The sequence below is a fragment of the Mustela putorius genome, unplaced genomic scaffold, assembly GCF_011764305.1.
Source record: "Mustela putorius furo isolate JIRA1106 unplaced genomic scaffold, ASM1176430v1.1 tig00001584_pilon_pilon_pilon, whole genome shotgun sequence".
Taxonomy (NCBI): Eukaryota; Metazoa; Chordata; class Mammalia; order Carnivora; family Mustelidae; genus Mustela; species Mustela putorius.
This window is the reverse complement of record NW_025421806.1, coordinates 675,977-697,568: the sequence shown is the minus strand read 5'-3', so window position 1 is coordinate 697,568 and position 21,592 is coordinate 675,977. Positions and strand designations below refer to the sequence as shown.

At 40.8% G+C, this 21,592-nt stretch overlaps 1 protein-coding gene across 6 annotated transcripts in view; it reads right to left on the bottom strand.

Moving 5' to 3' along the window:
• KIF24 (kinesin family member 24) overlaps window positions 1-21,592 on the bottom strand; it is a 90,737-nt gene that overhangs the window by 32,802 nt on the left and 36,343 nt on the right. For all 6 annotated transcript variants that reach the window (XM_045087901.1, XM_045087900.1, XM_004747407.3 and 3 more), the window contains 3 exons: window positions 17,700-17,915; window positions 12,496-12,583; window positions 498-619 (listed from right to left, as the gene is read on the bottom strand). In XM_045087901.1, the coding sequence (XP_044943836.1) occupies window positions 498-619; window positions 12,496-12,583; window positions 17,700-17,915 (426 nt within the window). The remainder of the gene's footprint in view (window positions 1-497; window positions 620-12,495; window positions 12,584-17,699; window positions 17,916-21,592) is intronic.

Below are 21,592 nucleotides of genomic sequence, written 5' to 3'. Positions count from 1 at the left end.
AGAGGAGGAATTATAAGTAAGTAAGAAAAAAAAAGACTCATTACTCAGAGGTGAGAGAGGCTCATCCATCAGTGTGGCAGAATTTGCTAAGATAGCACTAGAGGAGCAATGAATGTACCCAATTGTCTTATGGCTTCTTTCAAGGAGGATAGATTAATTTTTTTCTTTTCTTTCTTTCTTTCTTTTTTTTTTTTTTGGCCTGTAAGCTGAGATGCATTTCCTACTATTTCTTTGCTGATACTGTGTTTCACGTTAGAAGCAATCAATGTCCCTTTTAATAACTTAGGCTTGACCAACAATAGGTCATTACTTCATGGTTAATCAACTGATGGCACTTTAATACAATGATTTATTTCAGGGCTAACAACTCTACTCTGTATCCCTGATATTTATGAAAAACTCTATGGTGGCAGAATGTCCTGTTGTTGATAACACATATTTCAAAGTCACATTAGGGAAAGGCAGATAATGCAATTCCTTGCATATTTCCAACTCACCTGCCAAATGTCCTCTTGGCTGAATCCTTGATCTGAATTTGGATGATAGCATGGGAGCGGGAGGAGTCCGCATTAACTCCAGTGGCCCCAGTGCTGCGCTCCTTGCTGCCCTTCAGAATCACCTGAAAATAAAATCCATAGGGTGATTCCCTCAAGAAGTGAAAAATTCCCCTGGGTCCTAAGTGTTGGCTGAGAGCCACAGAAACCAGGCTTATAACTGTCAGTACACGGCAGTATTTTCATTCTATGTAGAAAGCTGCCAAAGCATGTAATCATACAGAGTAAGTACCCAACAGCAGTGCAAACAATGGGGAATACTAACCTTGGGGAGAACATTCAACAGCTCAAGAGATAATTTACTTCTTGATCTTATATATTCACTTTAATATCTTTGATAGATTTAGCCTGACTACAGTCTCCAGGGCATGACTTGTCTCTAAGGCAATGTCCCATGTCCCATACCACCCATCTATCTTAGGAACTAAAGCAAAGACAGAAATATGCATCATGGAATGACTGATTACAATCACCTGTTCCACCAGGAAGCAGTCACAGAGGGGGCCAGCATGATGTGTGGGAACACAGAAGTAATGAGCTATCACAATTGACATGATCACAATTGATGTGATTTCCATTAAGATCATTGAAGTAGAGACTAACTTGGGTCCCTATAGCCCGAAGGGAAAGGGGAAATAGAGGTGAAGTCTCAGGACTGCCTCTTGCCACTGAAAACACAGCCATATGTGAACATGCTGCCATGATTTTAGACAGAGGAAGGAGTGCTGATTACTGAGAATCAAAAAGGTGAAGAAATATTATTTGACAGAGGGGTACCTGGCTGGCTGAGTCAGTGGAATATGTGACTCTTGATATTGGGGTTGTGGGTTTGAGCTCCATGTTGGGTGTAGAGATTACTTAAAAATGAAAAAAAAGTATTTATTAAATAAAACATTATTTGATAGAATCTTCACAACAGCCTAGATATGAGGTGAGTTCATTACATTTTTTTAAAAGATTTATTTATTTATTTGACAGACAGAAATAACAAGGAGGCAGAGAGGCAGGCAGAGAGAGAGGAGGAAGCAGGCTCCCGGCTGAGCAGAGAGCCTGATGCAGGGCTCGATCCCAGGACCCATGACCCGAGCCCAAGGCAGAGGCTTTAACCCACTGAGTCACCCAGGCGCCCTGTGAGTTCCTTATATTATGCCCAGTATATGTTGAAGACAAATTCAAGAGGTTGAGTCACAGGGCACTTGGGTGGCTCAGTTGGTTGAGTGTCCAACTCCTGGTTTCAGCTCAGGTCATGATCTCAAGGTGGTGAGATCGAGCCCTTGGTGGGGCTCTGTGCACAGCACAGAGTCTGCCTGAGGTTCTCTCTCTGGCCCTTCCCCTGCTCACACTATCTGTCTCTATATAAATAAATAAAATCTTAAGAAAAAAAAAAAAGAGGTTGATTTGCTCACAAAAAGCTGTTGTGTGACAGAACCAAATTCCACATCCAGTATGTCTGACTCCAAAGCTCATGTGGTTTCCACTAAGTTGTCAGGTACTTCTGATAAATTCATTTATTTTGCAGTGAATTAAGGGTAAGGAAGTCCTATTTCAATTTTCTCAATCTTTCAAATTTTTAATTTGTATTTTACTGAACATAACCACAGTTTCCAAATTAAGAGTCCAAAGGTTGCCAGACTCAAACTCCAGCAATAGGCCATAAAATATCTTAACACGCAGGTACTTTTTACAAGTTTAACTAATATGGATAGAACTAGAGGGTATTATGTTAAGTGATATAAGTCAATCAGAGAAAGACAATTATCATATGATCACATGTGGAAACAAAACAGGAGCTCACAGGGGAAGAGAAGAATAGATAAAAGAAGATGAAACCAGAGAGGGAGACAAACCATAAGAGACTCTTAAACTTAGGAAACAAACCGAGGGATGCTGGAAGGGAGGAGGGGGAGGAATGGGGTAACTGAGTGATAGACATTAAGGAGGGCAAGTGATGTAATGAGCACTGCTCCTTATATGAGACCGATGAATCACAGGCCTGTACCTCTGAAACCAATAATACATGTTAATTGAATTTAACTAAAAAATGTTTAAAAAATTTTTTTTAATGTTTAGTAAGTTCCTTCATGGTTTAAGCAGTTGTGTTTCTAAAAATTATCTGTACATGAGATTTAGAATTGTACTTTAAAATCAAATTTAGAATCTACTAAAAGTATAACAGATCTATCTGATGAATCTTTTTATAAAGGGAAGAACCTGTTAATTCTGTAACACTGGATTTTCAACTACATGGCTAGTATGTTACTGCTAATCAAAAATGGGAAGAGTGAGAACAGTAGTCCCTTAAAATGGGTGTGGCAGGTGTCCCTGCCATAAGCTGCCCACTGAGCTCCAATGGCTGGCTGGGCCACGAAAATGCACATCTGTAACTGATGTCCCCTGTCACTCTGACTTCATGCTTACTTAGACTGTAAGGCCATGATGAGAAGGTGTGATGTTCTTTTTATCAAACCTTTCCTTTTTTTTTTATCAGCAAAGAAGATGTGCTTACTGCAGAAAACTTGGAAGATACAGGAAAAATATTAAGAAAATATATACCTCCCATTATCCCAGGGTTAACAAGAGTCTGGTGTATTTCCTTCTAGTTTTAGGGTTCTCACACCTTTTTTGCTTTTTTGTTTATTTTGGTCTTTTACAAGCACCATGAAGAGACAGGGGAGATATTTTAAATCTCGAAATTTATGTAAACAATATGCTTGATAAGGGGAAAAACACAGAGAAGTTGGTGACTTATCCAAGAACACAAAGGTCAAATATGGTCGGGTTAGAAGAATTCTAGGGTTAGAAGCCAGGTGTCCTCTGCCATATGTGAAAGTAAACATGCTACTTCCGCTAGGACATAGTGAAAGGTCTGAGAGGCCTCAGGGCCAGGAACTGTAGATAGTGACAGAAACTCAAAGGATGGGTTGTGGTTCACCCCCAGGGGAGCCAAGAAAGACTGACTTTTGGGCTTGTATGATAGACTTTTAGACATGGTTTTCCATGCACCTTGTCCACCTTATCTATCATGATATATTAGGTACCTGTGAGTATGTCTCAGAAAACCTAACATGTTGAGAACTTTCCTGACTAAATGCCTTTTAGGGAAGGCATGAAGGAATTTCAGGTTCTGGTCATTTCCTCAGTTTCAGAAATAGACTGCAATCACCATTCCTAAAGCAGCTGAACTCTGAGGAGTAAAATGACTCAGTTTGTGAAGATCATCAGACAAATTTTTCCAAGTGACATACAGACTTAAGTGTAGGGGGTTAAGGTAGTGAAATCTAAGACTGGGTATGCATGCCAGCTCTGACATATGGTTGGCTGAACCTGCAATGAGCAAAATTTTGCAAGTCACTTAACTTTTCAGAACCTTAGTTTACCTGTAAGATCATAATCTCATAGATTATTTAAGACAACTAAAAAAATGACAATACAAAAAAAGATAATACATGTAAACCATTTTTAAAAAAACTTTTTTTAAATTTATTTGACAGACAGAGATCCCAAGTAGGCAGAGAGCCAGCAGGCAGAGAGAGAGGAAGGAAAGCAGCTCCCTGCTGAGCAGAGAGCCCGATGTGGGGCTCGATCCCAGGACCCTGGGATCATGACCTGAGCCGAAATCAGAGGCTTTAACCCACTGAGCCACCCAGGCACCCCCATGTAAAGCATTTAGAATCATGACTGGCACATGGTAAATTCTCAATAAATATTCATTTTAAAAAGATTTATTTAGGGATGCCTGGGTGGCTCATGGGTTAAAGCCTCTGCCTTTGGCTTGGGTCATGACCCCAGGATCCAGGGATCAAGCCCCACATCAGGCTCTCTGCTCAGCAGGGAGCCTGCTACCTCCTCTCTCTGCCTGCCTCTCTGCCTACTTGTGATCTGTCTGTCAAATAAATAAATAAAATCTTAAAAAAAAAATGTTCCATGCTCCTGGATTGGAAGAATAAATATTATGAAAATGTCTATGCTACCTAAAGCAATCTACATATTTATTGCAATCCCAATCAAAATCCCATCCATTTTTTTCAAAGAAATGGAACAAATAATCCTAAAACTTATATGGAACCAGAAAAGACCTTGAATAGCCGAAGGAATATTGAAAAAGAAAGCCAAAGTTGGTGTCATCACAATTCCGGACTTTAAGCTCTATTACAAAGCTGTCATCATCAAGACAGTATGGTACTGGCACAAAAACAGACACTTAGATCAGTGGAACAGAATAGAGAGCCCAGAAATGGTCAACTATCTTCGACAAAGCAGGAAAGAATGTCCTGTTGAAAAAAGACAGTCTCTTCAACAAATGGTGTTGGGAAAATTGAACAGCCACATGCAGAAAAATGAAACTGGACCATTTCCTTACACCACGCATGAAAATAGACTCAAAATGGATGAAGGACCTCAATGGGAGAAAGAAATCCATCAAAACCCTTGAGGAGAACACAGGCAGCAACTTCTTTGACAACTCAGCCGCAGCAAATTCTTCCTGGGAACATCGCTAAAGGCAAGGGAAGCAAGGACAAAAATGAACTATTGGTATTTAATCAACATCAAATGCTTTTGCACAGCAAAAGAAACAGTTAACAAAACCAAAAGACAACTGACAGAATGGGAGAAGATATTTGCAAATGACATATCAGATAAAGGGCTAGTATCCAAAATCTATAAAGAACTTAGCAAACTCAACACCCAAAGAACAAATAATCCAATCATGAAATGGACAGAGGACATGAACAGACATTTCTGCAAAGAAAACATCCAGATGGCCAACAGACACATGAAAAAGTGCTCCACATCACTTGGCATCAGAAAAATACAAATCAAAACCACAATGAGATAGCACCTCACACCAGTCAGAATGGCTAAAATTAACAAGTCAGGAAATGATAGATGCTGGCGAGGATGCAGAGAAAGGGGAACACTCCTACACTGTTGGTGGAAATGCAAGCTGGTGCAACCACGCTGGAAAACAGCATGGAGGTTCCTCAAAAAATTGAAAATAGAACTAACCTAAGACCCGGCAATTGCACTACTGGGTATTTATCCTAAAGATACAAACGTAGTGATCCGAAGGGACACGTGCACCCAAATGTTTATAGCAGCAATGTCCACAATAGCCAAACTATGGAAAGAACCTAGATGTCCATCAACAGATGAATGGATAAAGAAGATGTGGTATATATATACAATGGAATACTATGCAGCCATCAAAAAAAATGAAATCTTGCCATTTGCAATGACGTGGATGGAACTAGAGGGTACTATGCTTAGTGAAATAAGTCAATCGGAGAAAGACAACTATCATATGATCTCTCTGATATGAGGAAGTGGAGATGCAGCGTGGGGGGTTTGGGGGGTAGGAAAAGAATAAATGAAACAAGATGGGATCACGAGGGAGACAAACCATAAGTGACTCTTTTTTTTTTTTTTAAAGATTTTATTTATTCACTTGACAGAGAGAGAGATCACAAGTAGGCAGAGAGGTAGGCAGAGAGAGAGAGGAGGAAGCAGGCTCCCTGCTGAGCAGAGAGCCTGATGCAGGGCTCGATCCCAGGACCCTGAGATCACGACCTGAGCCGAAGGCAGAGGCTTTAACCCACTGAGCCACCCAGGCGCCCCCATAAGTGACTCTTAATCTCATAAAACAAACTGAGGGTTGCTGGGGGGAGGGGCACTGGGGGGGGCATGGGCACTGGGGAGGGTATGTGCTATGGTGAGTGCTGTGTAGTGTGTAAACCTGGCGATTCACAGACCTGTACCCTTGGGGATAAAAATACATTATATGTTTATTAAAAAAAAAAAAAAAAGACAAGGTAGTATAGGGGCACCTGGGTGGGTCAGTGGGTTAAGCCTCTGCCTTCGGCTCGGGTCATGATCTCGGGGTCCTGGAATCGAGCCCCACATCAGGCTCTCTGCTCATCGGGGAGCCTGCTTCCCTCCTTCTCTCTGCCTGCCTCTCTGCCTACTTGCGATCTCTCTCTGTGTCAAATAAATAAATAAAATCTTAAAAAAAAAAAAAAAAAAAGGTAGTACAATACACCTGAAGGAGAAAGGCCCTGGAAGGACAAAACCCCATAAAAAATGAGGCTGGTAGTTGTGCAGGCAGGCAACAAGTGGCCATCTCCTGAGTGAACCTGAGGGTGATCTGTGAGGGCAACACTCAAAGATGACACCGGATAGTGACACTTGAGCAAACACATGGGTGATACCTGAGTGAGCATGAACAGTGATACCTGAGAAAGTGTGAGACCTGAGTTAGCAAGTGCTGTTGTTTTAAGTCAAATGTTTATGAGGGTATCCATAATTTATATCAACTTTCCACCTTGATCTCAGCTGGCTTTCTTGTATACTGTCATATATATTACAGAGTATTAATGGCAATGAGATAACACATTGACTAACAAGAAACTTCTTTCTGCTCTTATCAGGAAAGATAACTCAGGACAGAGCAGTGCATAAAAAACTCTTCCAGGGTAGAAGAGGTGATCTGACACCAGACTGCCCATTGACGGAGTGATGGCTCATAGCTACAGAAAAGGGAATTCCTCCCGACATTTGCTCCTTTTCCATTCAGTTGGTTTAATCTTCAGGGATAAAAGCATCCTGGGGACCAACTCTCCTGCAACTCCCTGCCAAATGAAGGAATGTCTGGGGAAGGGGGCGGGCGAGAGGATAATAGCAAATAGGAGTATGAGAAACAATTTCCTTAGGACTCCACAATGGAGGGAGCTCTGGACAGGTTAAGAATGGTCAGCTTCAGGGAAGCCCTTTCACCACATCTCACAAACCTTTGTTTTTAAAACTGATAGAAAAGGGCTCTTGGTTCTTAGGTAACTCTAAAATAGCCACACTCATATGCTATTTTCGGGTTTTAGGTCCCAGGACTCAGGAATAAGATATAATCACACAAATAAGAGGCAAATATAAGCAAAATTTATCTATTTGTCCTAGCAAAAAGAAACTGTTAGAAAAAAGTCCTCAATGGTGGGTCACCATGCCATTTTAATACCCAAGTACCAAGAAGGGTGTATTGTGAAGCTGTTTTAAAGGTAGGTTTTGCCAAGAATCCAGCTTGTCCTTCTGGCCTTCTCTCTCTCACTCTGGCCAGGCTTGCTGGATATACTAAAAGAATGACTATAATGGCTGCGGGCTGCAGGTTAGAATCACCTGGTGAGCTTTTAAAATAACATCTACCTTCATGCATTGTGGGTGGGACTATAAATGGTGCAGCCACTCTGGAAAACAGTTTGGCAGTTCCTCAAGAAGTATGATCCAGTAATTCCACTCCCAGGCATAGGCTCAAGAAAACGGAAGACATAGGTCTACATGAAAACTTACATGTATCATTCATAATACTGGTTTCTATAAAAGTAAAAACAACCTATCTGTTTATCAACTGATGAATGGATGAACAAAATATTAATAATACATCCATAATAGAGTATTACTTGGCCATAAAAATGAAGTACTTATATATGCTACAACATGGATGAGCTTTGAGAAAATATGCTAAATGAAAGAAGCCAGAAACAAAAGGTTGCCTATTGTATGATTCCACTTATATAATATGACCAAAATAGACAAATCCATCAAGACAGAAATTAGTGATTTCCAGGCCTGGAGGCAGAGGAAATAGAGAGTACAGGGTTTCACTTTGAGGTGATGAAAATGTTCTGGAATTTGAACATTTCTAATGATGATGATTAGATGGCTAATCTAATCTAAGTGATGATGGCTGCACAACTTTTTGAATATTCTGTAAATATCACTAAATTGTATATTTTAAGAGGGTGATTATTATGATATTTAGATTAAAACTTAATAAGATATGTAGGGTGCCTGACTGGATCAGTCGGTTAAACATCTAACTCTTGATTTTGGCCAACGCTCATGCATGTTCGCATACTCTTTCTCTCTCCAAAAACATAATAATAAAAAAATATATACACACAAACACACACACACCCAAATATATATTAAAAAACTGATGCATACACTTTAGAATGGTGAATTTTATGGTATGTGACCTATATTTCAGTTTAAAATAATATCTACATTTGGGCCTAATCCCAAGAGATTCTGATTTAACTAACCTCAGAGGGATCCAAGCAAGCATTAAAAATACACCATGATTAAATGAGAAACACAAGCCACAGAATGAGACAACATGCTTATGATACAAAATAACTGAAAAATGAGGGGTACCTGGGTGGCTCGGTCATTAAGCATCTGCCCTTGGCTCAGGTCATGATCCCAGAATTCTGGGATCAAGCCCAGCATCGGGCGCCCTGCTCGGCAGGAAGCCTGCTTCTCCCTCTCCCACTCCCCCTGTTTGTGTTCCCTCTCTTGTGGTCTCTCTCTCTCTGTCAAATAAATAATAGTATCTTAAAAAAAAACCACACAAACACCTGACAAATGACTCACATCCAGAATATACAAATCAGTAAGAGGAAGACAACCCAAAAAGGAGGGAAAGACCCTAACTGGCATTCCCAAGAGATGAAACCCATAAGATAAATTGAAAATATAAAAAGTGGGGTGCCTGGCTGGCTTAGTCAGTAGAGTGTATGACTCTTGATCTCAGGGTTGTGAGTTTGAGCCCCATATTGGATGTAGCGATTACTGAAAAATCAAATCTTAAAATTAAAAAAAAATATGAAAAGTGGAGTGCCTGAGTGGCTCGGTATGTTAAACCTCTGCCTTCAGCTCAGGTGGTGGTGTCAGGATCCTGGAATCAAGCCCTGCATCGGGCTCTCTGCTCAGTGGGGAGCCAGCTTCTCCCCTACCCCCGCCCTGCCTGCCTCTCTGCCTACTTGTGATCTCTGTCAAACAAATAAATAAAATCTTTAAAAAAATATATGATTAATTCTCAATCAGCAAAATGCAGATTAAAACCACAATAGGATATAATTAACCAATTCCAGACTGGCAAAACTTTAAAAGTTAACAGGAAGTGTTGGCAAGGTTGAAGAACAACAGGATTGCTCACACACTGCTTGTGGGAGTGTACATAACTTTGAAAAGCAGTTGCATCATCTAGTGAAGTGAAGATATGCATGTCCTCTGACCCAATCACTTCACAACTAGATATATATCCTAGAGAACTCATATGCTATATACTGGAATACATGTATAAGGATATTCACAGTTACAATATGCAGAATAGTACCCCAAAAGAATCCCAACTATCCATTAACAGAATGGTTAGACTGTGGTATACTCATATGACTGAATACTATACAGCAAATAAAAACAAAGTTACATCCATATGCAAAAACACAGCTGTAACTCAAAAGCATAATGTTGAGCAAAAGAAGACACTAAAAAATTCAGTGTGATTCTATTCATATGAAGTTTAAAAACAGGCAAAAACGAAGTTACATAGTTAATGGATGAATATATAAGTGGCAAAATATAACAAAGAACAAGGAAGTGATTAGCGTAAGGGGCCTGGGTAACTCAGTTGGTTAAGCGGCCGACTCTTGATTTCAGCTCAGGTCAAGATCTCAGGGTCGTGGGGTAGAGCCCTGAGTCAGGTTCTGCCCTCCGTGGGGAGTCGCTTGGGATTTTCTCTCTCTTTCTGCCCCTTGTCCTGTATGCATCTGTGCTTTCTTTAGCTCTCTAAAAATAAATGAATAAATTTTTTTTTTTAAAGATTTATTTGACAGAGAGATAGTAAGCAGAGCGACATACAGAGGGAGAGGGAGGGCTCTCTGCTGAGCAGGGAGCCTGATGTAGGGCTCCATCCTAGGACCTTGGAATCATGACCTGAGCTGAAGGCAGCCGCTTAACCAACTGAGCCACCCAGGCACACCTAAATGAATAAATCTTTAAAAAAAAAAGTGATCAGCATAAACATCAGGATTATAGGGCACTGTGACTAGAAATTTGCATAAGGGTTTGTGGGGTGCTAAAATGTTCTATTTCTTTTTTTTTTTAAGATTTTATTTATGTATTTGAGAGAGAGAGAGAGAGAACAAGCAGGGAAAGGGGCAGAAGGAGAGGGAGAAGCAGACTCCCCGCTGGGTAGGGAGCCCGATGGGGGACTCCATCCCAGGACCCTGGGCTCATGACCCAAGCTGAAGGCAGACACTTAACCAACTGAGCCACGCAGGCACCCCTAAAATGTTCTATTTCTTAATCTGGGTAATTGATTATAAAGGTGCTTGTTTCTTGGGGTGCCTGGGTGGCTCAGTCAGTTAAGCATCTGTCTTTGGCTTAGGTCATGATCCCAGGGTCCTGGGATTGAGCTCTGCCTCAGACTCCTCTGCTTCTCCCTCTTCTCCTGGCTCACTATCTCTGTCTCTCTCTCAAATAAATGAGTAAAATCTTAAAAAAGAAAAAAAGGTTTGTTTCTTTATATTAAACACATTTAGGCTTTAAGCATTTTACTGTAGAGTGCTATTTTTCACAATAAAAATGGTTAAACCATTTTTTTACCTGAAGGGAAAAAAGCTCCCTTAATGACACAATGTAAAGCTAGGGTTGAGGACCACTGCATTAAAGGAAGAGTCACCAAAAATATATTTGTACATAAATTAATAAATTCCCAGTACAGAAAAAAATTTAAATGTTTTAAACTGTGTGGTGTTTTGTTTTGTTTTGATATTTTAAACTGTTAACAGTAGATATCTCAGTGGGGAATGGGGAATTATATATAGTAAGTGGGAGGTGGCCTTTATTTTTCTATCTTCTTAGTATTTTTGTAAGGTTTATATCTAATAATGAAAAGTGTTAAAAAATAACATTTATTTATTTAAGATTTTTATTTATTCATTTGAGAGAGAGAGCACAGAAGGAGTGGGAGAGTGAGAAGCAGACTCCATGCTGAGCAAGAAGCCTGATGTGGGACTGATTCTAGGACTCTAGCATTATGACCTGAGCTGAAGGCAGACGCTTAACTGACTGAGACACCCGAGCACCCCAAAAGATAACTTTTTTTTTTTTTAAGATTTTATTTATTTGACAGAGAGAGATCACAAGTAGGCAGAGAGGCAAGCAGAGAGAGAGAGGAAGCAGGCTCCCCGCTGAGCAGACAGCCGATGTGGGGCTCGATCCCAGGACCCTGGGATTATGACCTGAGCTGAAGGCAGAGGCTTTAACCCACTAAGCCACCCAGGCGCCCCCAAAAGATAACTTTTAAAAGAAGATTTAAAAATATCTCTGAGAAAAAACCTTTGGAAGGGTATAAAAAAAAAAAAACTTTAAAATTAGTCGCTTCAGTTTGGAAAAGAGAATGGAAGGAATATTTTCATTGTAACTCTTGAATTTTTTTCCCAAAGATTTTTATTTGTTTGTTTGTTTGTTTGTTTGTTTTAGAGAACAAGAACCAGCAGCGGGGAGGAACAGGCAGATTCCATGCTGAGCATGGAGCCCAGCCTGGGCTTGTTCTTGTGCTCCTGAGATCATGATCTGAGTGGTTGAGTCAGATGCTCAATGGAATGAGCTACCCAGGCACCCCTGTGTCTCTTGAATTTTTAAACCCAGGTAAAAGTATTACCTATTAAAAAAAATTTTTTTTAAAGTAATCTCTGCACCTAAAATGGGCTTAAACTCACAACCCTGAGATCAAGAGCCACATTCTCTACTGACTGAGTCAGTCAGGAACCTCCCTTACCTGTTAACAATTTTTACTTAAAGTAAAGCCATTTGTCTCCAGCAGCTTTTCCTACTACCATAGAAATCTATACATTAGCAGCCTGTGAAACTAGCACAAAAGTACCCTGGTCGTGCATTAGGTTCTCCCCATGCTCCACAGCCTGTAGAGAAGGGAGCTATCCTCTCAGAGGACTCACATTTTACAAATGTTGAAGTGGCATGCTTGTCATGGCCATTTGGCTAAATCTGAGTCTATTATATTTGCTAAATAGCAAAATGAATTCTTTCCCTGTACTTAGGCTACTGTGTGTGTGTCTGGGGTAGGTAGTAAGGAAAGAAGAGTTACCTCTAAGAGGAGGTCCACACTATCCACCTGAAGCTCTTGCAGTCCCACTATCTGTATCACGTGCTTGCTATCTTCTCTTGCAAAGAGCCTGCAGATACAAGAACATGGTTGGTATGGCAGACCTGCTATGAGGAACTTTGTTCTTGCCTCCCCAGAAAACATTCCATTATTCTACAATTAGGGAGCAGTTCTGTTATTTGAGTGAGATTGATATGTATCCTCCCGCCCACTCCCACACCTCCTTGACCCCAGCCCCGGGCTTCAGAGATGGTCTTTAACTGCTGTAAACAAGTCAGGATCTTTAACTACAATGAAAAGAATGATCATAGGATTCAGACCTATACCAATCAGTGGAGGGTATATTTATGGCTTCAGTGATTGGCTCAGGACTGGATATGGGATCTCTGCTGGTCCAATCAAAATAAAGTCCTAGTTTCTGGTTGTTAGGTGCCTGGGAGTGAGATGCTGCTGCTCCATCTTTCTGGAAGTGAGAGTATGTGTAGTCCTGGGAGCAGTGCCAGCCATTCTATATCCACCAGAGAGCCAGTTTTGGAAGCTAATATCATAGAAGACAGAGCTGAGCAAAGAAATTGGGTTCTTATAACATTCCTGAGTTCCTAAAATAAACAGGTCCTATGGTCTAATTCTCCTCTAGGCATTCTAGTTATTTGAGCAAAAGACTTCCCTGGGGCGCCTGGGTGGGCCCAATGGGTTAAAGCCTCTGCCTTCGGCTCAGTTCATGATCCCAGGGTCCTGGGATTGAGCCCCACATTGGGTTCTCTGCTCAGCGGGAAGCCTGCTTCCTCCTCTCTCTGCCTGCCTCTCTGCCTACTTGTGATCTGTCAAATAAATAAATAAAATCTTAAAAAAAAAAAAAAAAAGACTTCCCTAAATAGCTTAAGCCAGTATATATGGGATTCTACTTTATTTCCAACTTAAGGAGTCTTGATACATCTTCCAAAGGAGAAAGGGAGATCTGGTGCTCTAACTGAATTTCTCAGGCCTATATGTAAGATTATAGTCTATCATCATCACTAAATCAGATATATCAAGGGGCACATATTAAATCTATTAAAGACTCTAAGATTATTTTTCTCCCTTAGTAAAATAGTGATTGAGGTTAAGAATGGAATTCCACTTTATAGCCAAAAAAGAAAATGATTTTTCATTTTTTTTAAATGAAAAAAAAAATTTTTTTTAAGATTTTATTTATTTATTTGACAGAGAGAGATCACAAGTAGGTGGAGAGGCAGGCAGAGAGAGAGGAGGAAGCAGGCTCCCCGCTGAGCAGAGAGCCTGATGCGGGACTCGATCCCAGGACCCTGAGATCATGACCTGAGCTGAAGGCAGCGGCTTAACCCACTGAGCCACCCAATTTTTAAAGATTTATTCATTATTTGAAAGAGAGAGGGATGTGGGGGAAGAAAAGAGAGGGACAAGCAAACTCCCCGCTGAGTAGGGAGTCTGACGCGGGGGTCATTCCCACGACCCTGAGATCATGACCTGAGCAGAAAGCAAGAGTCGGACTAACCAACTGAACTACTCAGGTACCTTTTTTTTCTTAGTTTAGGTTTCACACCAAACTTCCAAATTTTTGCAGAAGGACTGGAGGAAAACAGCTTCACCAATCCCTGTAACCTATCAGAAAACAACTATTGGAACAGTTAGGTTTCTGGAATAAAAGAAGGCTCTAGCTTTCAGAGCCCTCATGTCATTCCTGAACATACTTTTTAGGCCCTACACCATGAGCTCACCCCAGAAAAGTTCCTAATGGACAGCCCAAAATGTACTGATAGATTTTTAAATCTTATAAGTAAGAAATAAATTTCTATCACTTCTTATGCAGGGGTATAAAAACAATTTAACCTCTACTTTTATGAGTTAATTTGGGACTTCATACCTTACATAATTGCAGTTTCAACCTCCCCCAGAAATGTGTCTTAAACCCATCAGTCAGAAATTTTCTGATAAGCACCAGTGAGGTAATCTGTCACATGGGCCCTCTCTATCCCCCCTAAAGGGAAATGAGATAATTCACGTAATAAGACCCCCTTCCCTTCCCCACAAAGGAAGGTGATCTTGCCTGGAACCATCTTTTCTTTTCTTTTGCTACTTTCTTGGTCCACCCTCCTTTCCATTTTGTATAATTCCTTGGACATCCCCTGTACTTGCTAGATGGAATGATGCCCAATTCATGAATTGTTTAGTAAAACCAATTAGATCTTAAAAAAAAAAAGTTAATTTGAAGATCATAAGCTTTGGTTTCTAGCTTAAGAGATGGTCTGAGGGAGCACCTGGGTGACTCAGCTGGTTAAGCATCTGCCTTTGGCTAAGGTCATGATGCCAGAGTCCTGGGATCAAGCCTCACATTGGGCTCTCTACTCAGTGGAAGCCTGCTTCTCCCTCTCCCTGCCACTCCCCCTGCTTGTACTCTCTCCCTGTCCAAAAATAATAATAATAATAATAATTTGAAAAAAAGAGTTGCACTGAGCATATGTTTCTGTTCACCTTTGCCAAATCTTGCTATTACTTTTATGAAATATTATTTATTAAAAAAATAAAAGATAGGGACGCCTGGGTGGCTCAGTTGGTTAAGCAGCTGCCTTCGGCTCAGGTCGTGATCCCAGCATCCTGGGATTGAGTCCCACATTGGGCTCCTTGCTCGGCAGGGAGCCTGCTTCTCCCTCTGCCTCTAGCCTGCCATTCTGTCTGCCTGTGCTTGCGCTCTGTATCTCTCTCTCTCTAACAAATAAATAAAAATCTTTAAAAAAAAAAAAAAAAGATAAAGAGGATAAAGCATAATAACTCTAAATAAAAAGAAAGTGTGCCATCAGTGAAACAGGAGATTTCAGAAGTACCAGTGAGACAGGTAAAAGAGATATTAGCCAACTAACCAGAGATATAAAAACAAAAAGAAAAACCCACAGCTCAAGACACTTACAGAATAAGTGTGGGTCTTCCCTAGTGAGCCCTAAAAAGAAACTTCAAAGCCAGGAATTAGCACATCCCATCCCCTTGGCTACAATTAAAGAATGCAAATATACAGGGCAGTATATCTGAGTAATTCATTAAAGAACTGCACTCAGAAATAGCTGACTAGATATCCTGACTGTCCCTTCACCCAAACTAATGTACAGACACACACACACACACACACACACACACAGAGCACAACAGCTTTTATTTTCCTGCCAACCGTTCTTTACACAAAGAGGATTTCGATTACCTCCATTTTGACCTCAAACTTCCTAATTGATTAAGTTCTTTCCAGCTTATCTCTTCACTAAAAGACCCTACAGGCATAGCATCCCTATAAGGGGACCCAAATTACCCCCACTATCCCCTCAACCAAGAAGGACTGCCCTGAGCCACCAAGACCCCACCCATGATTGACCCCAAGACAATGATCAACTTGACCTTCACAACCCAGCTGCTTGTACCCACCAACTTTTGTCCTGTATTTTCCTTATATAAACCTAAAAGTTAAAAAAAAGGTGGTTGGGGGGGCGGACTGGGGGCGCTCAGTCGGTTGGATTAAGCAGCTGTCTTTGGCTCAGTTCATAATCTCAGGGTCCTGGGATGGAGCCAGGCACTGCATCAGGCTCCCAGCTCAGCAGAGAATCTGCTTCTCCCTCTCCCTCTGCCCCTCTCCTCATTTGTGCTCTTTCTCTCTTAAATAAATAAAATCTTTAAGAAAACCAAAAACAACAACAAAACCCTAGGAGTAGTATTTTTGGCATGTTGGAGGCAGTCTCTGAAATGTTAGTAGTCAGCTGTCTTCTTGGTGCTGGCCTCACTGAAATAAATTCCTTTCTTGTTTCACCACCACTCAGTTTTCTGCCTTTGGATGTCGTCAGTGGCTGGTGGTTGAAACTGGTCTGTTTGGGAGCCCCAGAGCCAGACACTCTAGCTTCCCAGTGCCAGGCTACATTTTTGACTGGAAAGGGCTCCTAAGTAAGAGTGCTGGGGCTTGGAAGAGCCGCTGTGATTGAGCTTACCTGAGGCTTCAAAACCAACAGAGAGGGTAGAAAAGAAAAGCAACTCCTCTCCAAAGCAAACCCAGAGCGGAACCCTCCCTTATTTGGTAGTTGCCATGTCAGGACTGAACCCTGAACACCTGTACATTCTCTGAACTGTAGCATACCCAAAGGTCCTCTTTTCTTTGAAATAGTCCACAGATGGTGGTCTGCCCAGGCCTAGTTGCTGGATTCTCCAGTTTCCCAACTCAATATCCTAGTGCCCCTCTACCATGGAGGCCTGCCCTAACATGCTCTCCCTACTGAACTCTGCTGCCTATCTATCCCCACTCCCCCATTCCAATGCGTGCCTGAAGCACGTGGAATTTGCACATCCTTTTGAACAGCTCTGTAGGGGCTAGGATACCTTTGCTGGGGGCTAGCTTTTGTAATTGATTTGGCTTCCCTAGCCTTCCACTGTGCTTAGCCTTAACTCTCTCCACTTGGTGTGGCTGCTCCCAACAGGTCACAGATCTGGTTAATTCTATTATGATACCCTTTTATCCTTCCACCTCCCCTATTCCATCTCTCCTTCTCCTAGTCAGTTGCTACCTTCACAACTTCACTGCTTCTTGCTCAATTAAAGCCATCTGTTTCAACCTAAACAAACTTTACGCCAGAAAAATACAATAGGGATTAAAGTCAGTTGATGAATCCATTTCTAAATTACTGTGTTATGTTGCAAGGGCAACAGCTTAAGACTTACAAGAGCTAAAAGTCTAATGTGAAGAAGACAGACTTTCTTTTTACTGATTTCAGAAAACTATCATTAAGCTTACCCTAAGATTGTTGAAAGAAAAAAAAAAATAAGAAAGCAGGAAACATTATTTATAGTTCTTCCAGTGTAATAATAGGTCAAAAGAGCAGGAAGGAATTTAAGTACATGTTGATATCCTGACTTCCTGAAATCATGACCTTTTTCATAGACCAAAATAAAAGGGATAGTCTTGTGATAAACATTAGGATATTGATCACTTAAAAAAAATACTAATGGAAGGTTAATTTACATTTTTCTTTCTAGGTGAACTGGCAGTTTAAAAAATATTTATCAGATTCAGGAGACTGATTTCACAAAAAGGCACTAATATAACAAGGCCTCACATCAAATCCCATGAGTCAGTGATTCTGTGGGACTCTGGCCTAAAACAATGATCCACAAATATATAGTTTCCCACTTATAATCAGTACCTTTTCCTTCTATTTAAGAGGTCATAAAGTTGTCCACAGTAGATTTCATAGAAGCTGATCCACACGAAGAGGGGCCTTCTCGGCTGAGACACTTCTAGTTGCCTGAAGATGTCTTTGGCAGCCAGGGCATAGAGTCCTGGGTTCTGATGAGTTCCTATCATGGTATAGGTCTTCCCAGCACCTGTCTGTCCATATGCGAAGCAAGTGGCATTGCCTCTAGGGGAAAAAGTCATTTGTATAACATATATACTAAGAAAAATACTATTATACACATAGATTTTTCATGACAAAACTCAGAAACAGAATCCTGTTTATAGCTGATAAAATTCAGCTATAAGCATACAATCCTTTAAGGAGAGGAGGGGTTTACCTTATAAAAACAACGGAAGAAGAAAAAATATTCTCAAAGCAGTACACGAGTTTTTTAATAGGAATTTTTTTAATGGAACTGGTTATACCATAAGATAAGGACCCCATGCCCTACAGAATTCTGGAGAAGATGATTTTTGCCTTAATCCTAAAAGGTAATCTTGATGAAAGAAGTAAAAGAGAATTAAAATAAATACAATAAACAATGGAAGACCATATGATGAACAGGGTGGTACTGACTACTCATAAAAATTAAGCAAGTTTATGGGATGCCTAGGTGGCTCAGTAGATTGAGCCTCTGCCTTTGGCTTGGGTCATGGTCTCAGGGTCCTGGGATCGAGTCCTGCATCGGGGCTGTTTGTTCAGCGGGGAGCCTGCTTCCCCCTCTCTCTCTGCCTGCCTCTCTGCCTACTCGTGATCTCTGTCAAATAAATAAATAAAAATCTTTAAAAAAATTAAGTAAGTTTAGACTGAGGTAAAAATCAGTGTAAGCAAAATATTTGAGGAAGGACTTACAAACGGGTTTTTCAAAGGACCTCAGTTTTCACTTTCATTAATAAATTAATGGTTACTTGATTTTCAAGATCACTTCTAGGCCTGACATCATGTGATTCTAAGTAAGAATCACTATTCTTGTGTGTGGGTGGGTACGTGCATGGGCATGAATGTGAAGAACAGCAGAATGGAATCTGAGGAACTGCAGAATGGTGGACAGAAGAGCTGGGAGACTAACCTGCCAATCACGTGTTTTCAGAGAAGCTACAGGCCAGGAGCTACAGGCCAAGATTATCTGAGTACCAGAGGCCCAACTATGAAGCACAGAGTAGAAAGTGACCATAATGTCAACTAGTAAGCAGCTATCGCAGACTCCAAAACAGGAATCACATGGGTTAATGATAAAAGTAGCTACTTGCGGGGCACCTGGGTGGCTCAGTGGGTTAAGGCCTCTGCCTTCGGCTCAGGTCATGATCTCAAGATCCTGGGATTGAGCCCCACACTGGGCTCTCCGCTCAGTGGGGAGCCTGCTTCTCCCTCTCCCTGCTTCTCTGCCTACTTGTGATCTCTGTCTGTGAAATAAATAAAATCTTAAAAAAAAAAACGTGGCTACTTGCACCAAGAAGAAAAGTCTATGTACAGACACAGAAGTGGGGGATACTGGAGGTGGGCAGAGAGATGAACATGAAGAAAGGAGCCTGAAGCCAGAAAGAAATCAAGGAATGAGTAAGAGGACAAGAGCAAAGGAACCATCGAAGTGTGAGAAGAAAGAGATAGTAGCTAACTATATCTGAGCTGCTTAAGCAGAGACCAGTTACTTATTGTTTTTTGAATCTAGGCTCCTGGCTGTGTAGGTGCTTGAACACAGGGGCAGAGGCACAATGAGTAAAAGGATTAAAGGAGGAAAACGTGAACATACTAAAGATGTAGCAGAATGAGACCAAAGAATAATATCAACCTTATCTTCTGAACTTTTTTTTTTTTTTTAAAGAGAGAGAAAGACAAAAGAAAATGCGAGTAGGGTAGGGGGAGAGGGAAAATGAGAATCCCAAAAAGGCTCCACACCCAGTGCAGAGCCCAACACGGGACTTGATCTCACAACTGAGATATCGTAACCTGAGCAGAAATCAAGAGTCAGAAGTTTAACCAACTGAGCCGACCCAGGTCCCCCATCTTCCGAACATTTTAGTGATGAGCTTTTTGAAAAACAACAAATATGGGTATGAAAAATCTCTTATTACCCTTTGTAGAATGGATGCATTTAACTTGTACCTCTTTTTTTAAAGATTTATCTATATATTTGAGAGAGAGAAAGCGAGCACACAGGCATGTGTGCATAAGCAGGGTGGGGAGGGGGAGGCGGAAAGCAGAGGGGAAGGGAGAGGAAGAGAATCTCAAGCAGACTCCCATGGGGAGCTCAATCTCACCACCCTGAGACATGATCTGAGGCAAAATCAAGAGTCCAAAGCTCAAGTGACTGAACCACCCAGGTGCCCCTGCACATTTTATTTTACTTTATTTTTTAAAAGGTTTTATTTATTTATCTGACAGAGATCACAAGTAGGCAAAGAGGCAGGCAGAGAGGGTAGCAGGCTCCCCGCTAAGCAAAGAGCCTGATGCGGGGCTCGATCCCACGACCCTGGGATCATGACCTGAGCCAAAGGCAGAGGCTTTAACCCACTGAGCCACCCAGGCACCCCTACCTTTTATTCTTCAACTGGTACTGTTTTAACATTCAAATTCTAACTTTAGAAACTTGCTCTCTTAGAAAGTACTCCCTAGATTTGGCACAAAAGAAATTGAACCTGAAAGGTATTTCATTTTTTCAGCCTGCTCAGAATAAAAGAGAGTTTTAGTGATGTCTATAAAACAACAATAAAAAGGAAACAAAAAAATTAGTCAAATGGTTATCTGAATAGCCAATGAGCATATGAAAAGATTCTCAATATCATTAGGCATTTGGGAAATTAAAATTCAAACCACAATGCGATCAAGTTACATTCTCACTAGAGTGACTAAAATAAAGAAGACTGACAACACCAAATATGGTAAGGATGTAGAAATGCCACTCACAGGCTGCCCCTGCCTGCCACACTCTTGTCCATGCTCTCTCTCTCAAATAAATAAATAAATCTCAAAAAAAAAGAAAAAAGAAAAAAAGAAAAGAAAAGAAAAGAAAGAAAGAAAGAAATGCAATTCACATAAATTGCTGTTGGGAATAGAAAATGGGTGTATGGAAAACTGTTTTACACTTTCTTTTTTTTTTTTTTTTTAATTTATTTGACAGAGATCATAAGTAGGCAGAAAGGCAGGCAGAGAGAGACGGAGGAAGCAGGCTCCCTGCTGAGCAGAGAGCCTGATGCAGGGCTTGATCCCAGGACTCTGGGATCATGACCTGAGCCAAAGGCAGAAGCTTTAACCCCCTGAGCCATCCAGGTACCCCTGTTTTACACTTTCTTATAAACACACACCTATCCTATGACCCCAGAGATTCCCTTTCCAGGTTTCACTCAAGATAAATGAAAACATATCCAAGAAAAAGACTTGTACAAGAATGTTCATACAGCTTTATTCACAATAATCCCAAACTGGAAATAACTCAAATGTCCATCAACAGGAAATTAGATAAGTTGTGGTATATTCATAGAAGGGAGTATTACTCAGCAATAAAAACTATGGATACATGCAACACGTACTAATATCAAAAAACATTATGATAAGCCAAGCATAAAAGAACCTATATAGGAATGATTCTATTTCTGTAACGTTCTAGAACAGGCAAAACTAATCTATAGTGATGGAAAGCAGGTCAGTGATTCTATAAAACCTGAGGGTGAAAGTAGAGGCTTACTAAAAGGGGACGTGAGAGAACTCTCTGGGATGATGGGAATGGTCTATTATCTTGTTCGAGGTATTGATTACTTGGATATATACAACTATCAAAACTCATCAAAACTGAATACTTCTTAAGATCTGTGCATCTAATTTTATGTGAATTATACCTCAATATTTTTAAAGTTATAAAAATT